Source organism: Pinus tabuliformis, chromosome 7 (assembly GCF_031772625.1).
Source record: "Pinus tabuliformis cultivar Carrire ecotype Pingquan chromosome 7, CPIR1, whole genome shotgun sequence".
In the NCBI taxonomy this organism is placed as follows: domain Eukaryota; kingdom Viridiplantae; phylum Streptophyta; class Pinopsida; order Pinales; family Pinaceae; genus Pinus; species Pinus tabuliformis.
Window position 1 is genome coordinate 926,487,888 of NC_142293.1, and position 11,884 is coordinate 926,499,771.

Sequence of the window (11,884 nt, forward strand, 5' to 3'; positions counted from 1 at the left end):
AAGATGGTCACGACTAATTTGAAGGGATTTTTCGAGAGGTGGAATTTGTTTATCAAAGGGATCGTCACTCGTGAAAATCTGCCATATTGGAACAAGTTATGAGATTACTTCATCTAGGAGGAACTACAAGTAGAGGTTATTCATAAGAAGAAGTTTTGTGATGATAATGTGGCTCTTTTAGGGAAGATGAAGGGCAAGGAAAAGGACTTGAGCAAGCTTAAGTGTTATACCTATGGAAAATATGGTCATTATTCGAGTAAGTGTATGTGAAAGAAGAAGGGGAAGGAAGTAGATGGGGTTGTTGCATCTTTTGAGCTGGATGACTTCTCAAGAAGTTTCAAGGAGGATTTTGCTCTGTTCTCTCATGTATTTGAGGGTTCCATCGACAAGGTTGCATGATACATGGATAGTGGAGCGTTGAAGCATATGGCAAGTTAGTGTCAAGTTTTTGAGACTCTAACTAAATGGGACTTGAAGTTGCACATGGAGGTTGGAGACAAGAGTCAAAAAGTTGTGAGAGAGTTTGGTGTTGTTCCATTCAAGATGGATTCTGGTGGGTTGTTACGAGTTCAAGATGTATTGTGGGTATCAGAGCTCAGATGCAACGTGTTGTCTATCTCAGTGATAGAGGCGAAGGTGTTTGTAGTGATTTTCCAAGATGGGAAATTGAAACTCAGGCCCATAGGCTCTAACTCTATTAGAGCTATCATTGGAGTTAGGGAGCATGTTTTATATCAGCTGACGGGAAAGCCTATAGATCAGGGGAATAAGGAGTTTCTTAAGATTCAGATGGAATCAAGTTTGAGCTGGAGTATGCAAGTTAAGAGGGGGAATGTGAAATCCAAGAAGAGCACATGGTCAGTGGGGAGAAAGGGGACTTTTGTTGGCAAGAAGGAACTGTGGAATAGCCTGAAACTATTTCAAGGTAAGAAGAAGCGGTAAGCTTCTGGTGGCAAGGACACTACCAAAGATAGTGTGGTTGATTTTACAGGGTATGTTGCATTGGTGAACGCCAGAGATTGGGCTAGTGTCACTGGAGATGACGAGACACTTCTGAGTGGTCGAAGTACCTCCCTTTATAAGAGGGGGCAATAAATGTGTAGCTTGGGAGGTACTACCACAACCCTTGGGGTACTGAGTTTGTGTGGAATTGACCCACGAAAATGGAGCTTTGTGGGAATTGTACCCAAAATTGTGGGCGCAAGACCAAGGTGAAAAAATGATAGTTATTCATTGCATGCATGATGAGCATGTAGGGATTCGATGATGTAGTGAAAGATGAATGAAAGAAATTTAATTTCTATAGATAATGGTGTTTAAGCATGTTTGGCTTAGGTTGACTTGGGCACAAGTGGTGACCCTTGGTGGATAATGAACTCCACCATGAGCAATATAAATAGAAGTAGAATTGAACTCATTTGGACACATAAAGGAGCATCTTCTCTCATGTGATTTTTGTCCAAGAAGAGTGTGTATACCTCAGTGAGACACACATCCTTGAGGAGGTACAAATTAGAGTTTGTATGGTCTATTTTATGCTTAGAATGAAGGTCGAGTAGCTTAGGTATGAGGATGAGTTGAAGTCTAAACTTTTTGTGCCCTTATGAAGGTATGCATGTGAAGGAGGGGGACATTTCTCTGTGGTGAAAGTTTGCGCCCTAGTTAGGGCTTTATCCTAGCATTCATGCTTGTAAATATTTGTCCCATGGTTCAATTTATATTCACTCAAGTTTTTTGTATGTGGAGGGTTGAGACCCTACAAACCTTTGTTTTGTGATTGTGTGAGGGTCATTAGGACTCAAGGAAGTGTACAGGAGGTTCTGTAGCGTGGGTTGACCTTACGAAAGTTGAATGTTATCTATAAGTGTGAACAGGAGCTGCAAACAAGGATGATAGAGGAGTTGGGCTTGTGACAAAGCAAAATCGTTGGAGATATATTCTAAGTTCATGAGTATTGTAGGTCTATCCATAATGGTATTGGAAAATAGTTTATATGTCATAGATCAATCATCCTAAATTGTGTTTACGGATCATGTGAGTGTTGGTGTAGCCCTAAGTTCAGTACATGTAAGTGGAAAATTGTTATTGTGAGACTTGCTAAATTATGCCTTGTGGACAATGATCCTTTGAGTAGTAAAGGGACTGCTAGACTGTAGTTTGATAAGCCTAAATATAGTGGTAGAGGAGTAGTCTTGTCATTGTTGGAGGGAAGTTTTGTTAAGCCCTAAGTTTTATCACTTTGGTGAAGCAAGTGGACATTTGGTGGGAAGTATTGTGAAGACCCTAATTGCAGAACCCTTTGAAGCAACATAGTTTTTTTTAATGGCAGATCGGTCAGCCTAAGTTCAGTGTAATTGGAGAAACAATGCCATTCATAGAGGCAGAATGGTCAGCTGAAGATACAAGAAATTCTGAAGCTACAGAAGTACTTGCGTCTAATAGTGGAGGTGGTAAAGGACCTACCAAGTGTTCAAGGTATGCGAACCGAAAGGAACCGAAAGGCTTGAGTTGAGTGCTCCTTCAACAAGTCAAGTGTGTCTTGTTCAAGGGTAGATTGATAGTCATAAGTTGTTGACATCAAGCCCTAGTTTTCTTGTATCATGGCTAATTGTAAGGGTCATGATCCCTGGTATGGGAGCCCTATGTTTGTCATATTAAATATTGTAATATAACTAGTTTTGGGTTGAAAAATTCTCTTGTGTACTACATTGATTCACTGCTATAAATTTTCCATTATGCAAAGTGCTTGTGAGTTGCGGCATTTTAGTGTGTTTATGATCATGTCTTAGACATAGGTCGGATTTTGAAGTGTTGAGGAAAAATCAACAACTTACACATTTGGGCTAGTGACATTTGGACTTTGAAAAATATTCTAGAAGGTTCAAAGCCTTATCACTAATTGATGGTTGAGGAAGTCAAAACCCTAACCCTAGAAAATTGTTGAACTATGATAAATACTAGACCACTAAGAGAAGAAGGGGTTCCATTCTTTAGCATTGCATTTGTTCCATAGCTAAGAAAACCTCTAGGAATGGTATTTTGAGAGCATAATAGAGGAGGAGGAGGATTATGCAGTAGGCATTTAGGCCATAGTGTCAAAAATTAACTCTATAGTGAATGCCATATTGAGCATGCACTTATATTGAGAGGGGGGAGGTGAATCAGTATAAGACATTTTTTTCTTATTCAAACATTCATCAACCATAACAAATGATCACATATGAGATCTATCACTTGTAGAATATGGAACACAAATTATATGCGGAAACCCTTTGAAGAGAAAATCACAAACTTGTTTTTGTAATGCTTTGTAGGCATCGACTTATTGGATACACCAATTCCCACTAGTACAAACCCTAGTAGGCACCAACCTACTCTTCCAGATATTTGTAGACACCAATCTATTGAAGATACCAATGCCCACTACTAAGCACCAACTTAGCAAGAGTCACCATTCTCTTTGTTTGTGTGGCACCAACTTGCATATAGCTTCTTCAAAAATGATATGCTCACCAGAACACCAAATTTTCTTATTGCTTCTTTAGATATGCTCACCAATTCACCAAATTTGAGGTGCCATGTGAATGTTATGGTAATGCTTCAAAAATTTACAAATGTTTGGCCTCTTCCCAATAAAAAACTTGTATATCATGCCACATGTCAATTCTCTATATTCAATTCCGAAATTTTTTCTTGAGACACTTTGGTACATCTCAAATCTGCAAATTTGTCATAGTTTGAAGTGTCCAAGAAAAATAATTATAGAAAAAAAGTCACTATCACTCTTTTGAAATTGATTTCAAGGCCATTCACAAACCATAAATTCCACAAGGTATCTCCAATTATAATGAACGAGAATATGAATTTTTTACAATATGTGTCTCAAGTAATTTTCTCAATATGCTCAAAATTTTACAGTATGATTCTTCGTAGAAAGTGAATTATAGCAAAAGTTCCAAGATAAATCTTTTAAAATTGATTTCAAGACCATTCATGAACCCTAACTTCCACATGGTATATCCATGAAATTATAGTGAACTAGAATATGGTTTTTTTTATCATTTGCACCTTGAAATTTCTTCTTAATTGCTCCAAATTTCATGATCTAAAACATCCCACAAAAAAATTATAGTGAAAATCTTGAGATGACTCATTTGAAATAGATTTCTCAATTAATCACAACAGTTAACTTCCATAGTATATATCAAAAAGGTAAGATTCAATAAGTCAACATTGGAGTGACAAATACGAGGAACCCTGTTGCCCGCGCGACTGCAACCCTTGCTCTCTGCGCCTGCCTGAGCGCAGGCCTTCGGCCATGGCCCCCTCAGATCCGTCTTTGGAGGGGGTCGACTCTCAAAAAGCATTTTCAGAACTAGTAAAATCCCTGCCCCCGCAGCGCCCCAGACCCGCCTTATCAAGATTTTTCAAGAAGCTAGATGTGATTCAGGAAGTTCAACTGCCTCCGGTCTTGCCGCGCATGGCGGCCTTGTCTCTTGCTGAAAAAGGACTCATAGGACAATTCACAGGCCTCTGGCCCTCTCCAAGAACGGTACAAAGATGGGTTGAAAGAAACTGGGCTGACAAGATCCAAGGGAAAATCTCCATCAGGTTCTGTGGGAAAGGGTACTTCACTTTCCACTTCGAATCTAAAGAGGATAAGGACTTAATCTTCAGAAACGGGCCCTATTTCATGGACTCCAGGGGCCTCTATCTCAACAAATGGACTCCAGATTTTGATCCTGAACTGGACGTCCCCAGCGCTGTCCCGGTCTGGGTTCATCTCCCTCATCTCCCCCTTCATTGTTGGGGAGATGAGTCTGTTCGTGCCATCGGAAATGCTGTGGGCAAATACATCGATCGCAGTGAGCCAAAAGACAACATGCAGGCCTGCGCAAGGATTTGTGTCGAAGTGGATCTTGGCAAAGGTCTACCAGAAGCAATAAAACTGAAAGTGGACGAGTGGAGCCATATCCAGCAGCTGGATTATGAGCAGATACCTTTTAAATGCAAGGTCTGCCACGAATATGGACACTTCGCCAATAGATGTCCCAAACTCGTTGATGCAGAAAGTGAGGACCAAGAGGGCCAATGGGAACCGGTCAAAAAGAAGAAATCTGCTCCTCCTCAGAAACCCCCCCAGGAATCTGCTCCTTCAGCTCCCTCTGCCTCTCAACCATCTTCATCCTCTCCTCCATCTCCTATCCATCTCTCTTATGATCCTTCGATCCCCCCCTCCTCCAATCCCTTCCTAGTTTTATCCTCCCTTGATCCTCCCTCTATGGACCCCCCTTAGCCCCCCCTGAACCCTTCTGAGCCATCTGATCCCCCCCCTTTCTAATCACCTCTTCGCAAGTCTCCCTTGAACCCTCCTATCCTAGACACACCAGAAGCAGCACTAAAGAGCATGGAACAGCGAGCGATACCTACAAGAAGCCTGGACCAGGCAGGAAATCAGCAAAGCAACACAGGGACGAGAACGCCCAGAAAGACATAGCCATGGGAACTCAAACACCAATAGAGTCCTTCATTCAGGGGCACCAAGAAAAAGAAACAAACCATAAAGAACAAGAGAGGCGAGCACCTCTCCGTACGCCAAGTTCCCAATGATGAAAATACTGTCTTGGAACAGTAGGGGGTTAGGGCACCCCTCCAAAATCTCTGCCCTCAGAGGTTTAATACACAGCGAAAAGCCAGAAATCTTACTGATTCAGGAAACAAAGCAGGATCAGCAAGCAATGAGAAGTATTATAGACCAGCAAAATCAATACAAAGGGTGCGTAAGCGATGCAAGAGGCGCTTCGGGAGGCATTGCCACCCTTTGGGATCACAACAAGTGGACCTGTGACTCAGTAAACCTACAGCAGCATTGGATCAGAACAGTGTTTGAAAGCAGAACGAATGACCAAACAATAATCATCTACAACGTGTATGCGCCCAATCATTACAGAGAAAAGGAGTTATGATGGGTCGATCTTCAGGCCAGTATCGATAGTGAGCAAAACACAAATATCATAGTGGCTGGAGATTTCAATCTCATATTGCATGCAAATGAAAAAAGGGGCGGAACCTTCTCTCCAGATCCCTTCAGAGGTCGGCTGGAATCTATCATGCAAGATCATGATCTAGTGGACGTGGCCCCAAAGAACCGTAGGTACACTTGGAGCAACCGCAGACTTGGCTCGGGCAACATTATGGAACGATTAGACAAGTTTCTCATCAATATCTCTTATCTTTCCTCTTTCTACGTGGGATATGCCACCGTTCTCCCCTCTTCTGCCTCTGATCATCATCCCATTACTCTCACGCTGGAGTCCCAATGCCCCCTAGGACCCATTCCGTTTAAATATAGCCCCTTGTGGAATGAGGTGCCTGCTGTTAGAGAAATAGTCCAGAGAACGTGGAATCAGCATGTAGAAGGGTCGCCCGGTTTCATATGGGAGACCAAACAAAGAAAAGTCAAGCAAGCTGTCAAAGAATGGGCAAGAGTAAGCTATAAGGAACCTGAGGAGAACAAAAAGAAAGTTAAAGGTGAACTAGAGGAAATCCAGAGGACGATAGAAGAACAAGGACTCTCCCAGCAGAGTATGGAACAAGAAAAGAACCTTTACTCTCTACTGAGTCATATAAACAGGGAGGAAGAATCCAAATGGCGGCTAAAATCCAGGCAGCTCTGGCTCCAAGGAGGCGATAAAAACACTGCATTTTTTCATAAGCAGGCCACAGCTCGAAAAATCAGGAACAATGTCTGTTCCATCTTGGATAAGGACGGCAACCAGCGAAACACCCAAGAGGACATTAGAAATGCTGCTACAGAGTACTACAGAGATTTGCTCACTGAAACCAAAGGAGATGAGGATTACGATGACCTTCTCCAACACCTCCCCAAAGGTCTTACCAAGGATATGAATGATAGCCTGAATAAAGAAATCGAAGAGGAGGAAATAAGAAGTGCGATTTGGACTCTGAATCCTGACAAGGCGCCCGGGCCTGACAGATTCCCCATATGTTTCTACAGGGCATTCTGGGGTTTAATCAAAAAGGACCTAATCAAGATGATCAGGTGGATCCAGCGGAAGGGCAAGATAGGGGGTTATACTAATGCAACATTTCTTGCCCTCATCCCTAAAGAAAACCGACCTTCTTCCTTCTCCCGGTTTAGGCCCATATCTCTCTGCAATGCCTCTTATAAAATCCTATCTAAAATCTTGGCTTCTCGACTCAAACCTCTCCTCTCCTCTTTGATATCTGAAAATCAAGGAGGGTTCTTGCCCAACAGGCAAATAACTGACTCTATTCTGCTTGTACAGGAAGCTATTCACTCGAGTCTATCCAGGAACGAGAAAGGATTCATCCTCAAACTTGATCTGGCCAATGCATTCGATAGAGTCAGACACTCTTTCCTCTTTGCTGTTTTAAGAAAGATGGGGTTTGAGTCGCCCTTCCTCAGTCTCATTTTAGCTTGCATCTCAGGACCTTGGATTTCCCCTTTGGTCAATGGAAGGTCGGGCAATGCCTTTCAATCCTCTAGGGGACTCAGACAGGGCTGCCCCCTTTCCCCTTATCTTTTCATTCTTATGGATGAATCCTTCAGTCAAGCTCTGAACCATAACAGAAGAGTGGGTCTCATTTCAGGAATAAAATTTGGAAATGGAGCTATGAACATCAATCATTCTCAGTTCGCGGACGACACCTTGCTCATTGGAGGAGCCTCCATCACCATAGCACGAAGGTTCAAGTCTCTTCTTGATAGATTTATGGAGTACTCCGGATTTCTGATCAACCAGCAAAAAAGTTGTATCTATGGATGGAACGCTTCTAATCAGGTCATTCACAACATTGCAAATATCTTTGGAGTTTCCTGCAATCTAGACTGGACTCATTTCTCTTACCTGGGCATGCCTGTGAGCCTAGGACCTTTGAAAGCAGAAACCTTAGACAGCATCATTGACAAGATGAAGAGGAAAGTCCAACAATGGGGTTCAATGGGGTTCAATGTGGCTCAACCCAGCATGCCGGCTCATCCTTTTGAAATCAGGTATTTCCTCTCTTCCCCTTTATCGCTTTTCTCTCTTCCAAGTTCCTACCTCTTTCCTTCACAAAATGGATGTTGTTCTACGACATTTTCTCTGGAAAGGGGGGAAAAACGACAAGAAGAAATTCAACCTTGTCAGCTGGAAACAAGTCATTCAGACTCAAGAAAGAGGGGGTCTCGGTGTTAGGTCTCCCACTTTCGCTAATCTTGCCTTTGGAGGAAAGATAATTTGGAGACTCATCACTGGCCCTCCGGAGTGGTGGAAACAGGTCCTGGAAAGCAAATATCTGAACTTCCCTAGGCAGCAGCTCCTTGACTCTGCTATACCCAATAGGGATTCCTCAAAAATTTGGCGACTGTGCAAAAAAGCTATTCCTATGATGACTCAGAATATTTCCAAAGTTCCTAGGGGAGGATCTAGCATAAACATTGGGGCTGATAAAATCTTGGGACAACAGCCAATAAACAGGTACAATGAAGCTATTCCTATCTTGACTTTCCTCAACAACAGAGGGATCTTCTATTTGGACCAAATCTCTACATGGGACCCTTTGTCTCACCTTTGGCTTGGATGGACGTTCCCTGCTAGCCCAAGGGCAATCAACAACAGCTTAACTGCTCTTCTGTCTCTGCTTCATGGCAAAGCACCTATCAAGAAAAACGAGAAGGACAGCTTCCAATGGGACCCCACAGGAACAGATTATTCTATTCAGGCAGGCCACCAGTATATCAACAACAACACCCACCACATACCGTTATGGAATCAATGGAGAATTGTATGGAAATCTGAGGCGTTTCCCAAAAACAAATTCTTTACTTGGACCCTTCACAAAGGGAAGATATTAACAGCAGAGAACTTGCAGAAGAGGGGCATTAATGGGCCATCTCATTGTCCCAACTGCTGTGGCGTTGAGGAAACCATGCATCATCTATTTGTCGACTGCACCTATGCTATGGACTGTTGGAAAAACTTAGACCTTGTTGATAAGCTTCCATGGACTTCCCAACATTCAATAGTGGAAATTATCCTCGCCTGGAAAAAGAACTGCCCCTGGGGAAATAAGGGAAGCAATCTAGTGAAGAGAGTTTGGAACACCCTTCCCTACACTATGCTATGGAGTATCTGGCTAGCCAGAAACCGGCGAATTTTTAAGGACAAAAGTACAGCATCAAAAACTGTCAGCAACAAGGCAAAGAATCTCGCCCTCGAAACCATTTCAGTCAAAACTCATAGCAGCATCGATGTAACTAAATACAGTGTTGAGGAAAGAAATTTCATCAGTTACATTCTGGACAAAAACAATGGCACTCAGAAAGGTAAGACAGAGAAAGTCCAGCACAATCAGGAAATCCACCCATGGAAAATCAGGCTAAAGGAGGAGGAGTTTGCCAACTGGTTGCAGAACTGCAACAGCTATTACCTGTTTTTTGACGGAGCATCTAAGTCAAATCCAGGAATAGCTGGAGCGGGAGGCCTGATCCTTAATGCTAATGGGGAATGCATTCTCTATTACGAATGGGGTCTTGGGAACTTATCCAACAATCGGGCAGAGGCGTTAGCTCTTTATCAGGGATTAACTCAGCTTAGCAGGCTTGGGATAAGAACTACAAAGATTTTTGGAGATTCCTCGGTGGTCATAAGCCTTATGATTCATCAAAAAAAGTCACCCAACAACCTCCTTCAGCAGATCATCCAGAGATGCCAGCTCCTGAATCAAACACTGGGCAACCTGCAATACCATCATATTCTCCGAAATCTCAACAAGCAAGCTGACCGGCGTGCAAACAGGGCCTGCGAAAGAACTTTGGGCAGCCTATGCTGCAACGACGTGGTAAGCCATCAATCTCTGCCATGAATCGATTCTCTATTTTCTGCTTCAATCCTTCCTGGTCTGATGCCAAGAAGTGGCCTCACCCCTTCCAGACATTCAACTATTGCTTTATATCCATCAGACTTAGGTGCAGAACCGATTTTTCTAACGCTTTGTCACTAATTTGCTCTACCTTCACTTGTTCTCGTTACACCTTAGCCTTCACAATTTTCTGGAAAAGATTCCATGCCATCTTCCGACCCTATATGGATCCCGCCTGTTCTCCCAAGGCTGATCCTCGACTACCCTGCCCTACTCATCAATATCCCTCAGTGCCTTATTCAATCCATTCAACTCATTTGATGGCAATTGTACTGGACTCAGGCGACGGAGTGATGCTATTGGAATACCTCTCTGTTAATTCTAATTCACTGTCAACCTTAGTTTCATATTTTGGCCAGCATGGGACCTATCTTCTTCAACTCGAGATAAGAGGTAGCCAGGAGGAGGTGCTCAAATCAGCCCAGAATTTTTTGAAGAATTTCTTCAACAACGAAAACTTGAATTCCTCAAGTGTCAGTCATAAGGAATGTGAAGAAAAGCAAAAAGATTATACAGCTCAGCATCATATTCATATTAGCATATATCAGAAATGATTTGTCGTTGTCAATTTCTGCTTTTTCAATTTGTAAGAGTTTATTCTTGTCGAGAATCATTTAAAACAAGAACAAGCAGGATCAAGGAGAGCTTTCTGCTATGTAACTCCACAGATCTTGAACTTCTTCGGCATCTATTGTACTTCAGGAGTCCTGACTCCCACTTTTTTTTCAAAGATTAATACAGCAACCGAACTTGTCAAAAAAAAAAAAAACTTCCACAGTATATATCTTCAAAATAAAAGCGAACCAAAATCCAAAATTTTAATCAAATGTTTCCACAATCTCTCCTTGACACCCTCAAAATTTCATCATTTGAAGCATCCAAAAAAAAATATAACAAAAATGTCAAGATGACTCGTTCGCTCCACAAATTACAATTTTACACACATACTTTCCTTCTAATGCTTTCTCCTTTTGTACATTATCATAACCCTTCATGAAAAGACATGTTAATTCAAAAACATACATCAATTCGTTAATTAAATAATTAATTCCCCTTTTCCAAATACTATGGGAAAATACCATGGGTTTGAAACTAGTATTTCACTTTTTATTTTGACTTCACCTTTTTTCACAAGTACCCCCTTTTAATGTATGATATAAACCATTTGACATCAATGACAACAATTTCTTCAACAATAGCATTGCACTTGTTCCATAGCTAACCAAAACATCTAGGAATTGTATTTTGAGCATAACAAAGGAGGTCGAGGAGAAGGATTCGATAGCAGCCATTCACTATAAAAAAAAACAACACTATAGTGAATGGCCATTCCTTTATATGTGCATTCTGATAATTGAAGAAAAGAAAGTAGAGAAAACACCTCACCTTCTAGCTAGGTTTTCTCCCATATTGGGTTTCCTAGGATAAATCTTGTGTTCATTCACGTGGATAATATGTATTTTTTGCATGCTCCTTCATTTTAATATTTTAGTTATTTCCTAAATTCAAGCCATAAGCTAGAGATAACAAATTTGAGATCCAAGGAAATAAATTGGCATAATCTAAGATTTTAGAATATTACACAATCTAATATGATGAATTGTTTCTAGTAGAATATCTATGATAGTTTTCAGATCATAGAATCCCAAGAGTGATCAACTCTTTCTCAATCTACACAACTTGACATGTGTTGGTCTTATCAAATAAAGCCTTTAGTTTCTTCCATATTTGATTAGGACAATGGACCCTACTCGTATGAAAGAAAATTATTTGGCGGGCATCGGTTATCACAACTCCTACAATGTCATCCTTCTCCCCATTGATGATAAACTTCTATTGATGATCCTTTGTTGCGTCAAGGAGCGTTGTCCAACCCAACATGGTAGATATGTTGTAATGTCTTGTTTAACATTTGACTAGGTCAAAAAAATTATTA

The 11,884-nt window shown here is 41.5% G+C and overlaps 1 protein-coding gene across 1 annotated transcript; it reads left to right on the forward strand.

Annotated features, from left to right (window-relative positions):
- The first annotated feature begins 4,318 nt into the window (after positions 1-4,318).
- Positions 4,319-9,891, forward strand: LOC149250680 (uncharacterized). Its single transcript, XM_089453718.1, has 4 exons — positions 4,319-4,616; positions 4,734-5,014; positions 5,982-8,038; positions 8,505-9,891. The coding sequence occupies exons 1-4, from the start codon at positions 4,319-4,321 to the stop codon at positions 9,889-9,891; spliced, it is 4,023 nt and encodes a 1,340-aa protein (XP_089309844.1).
- Positions 9,892-11,884: the final 1,993 nt, after the last annotated feature.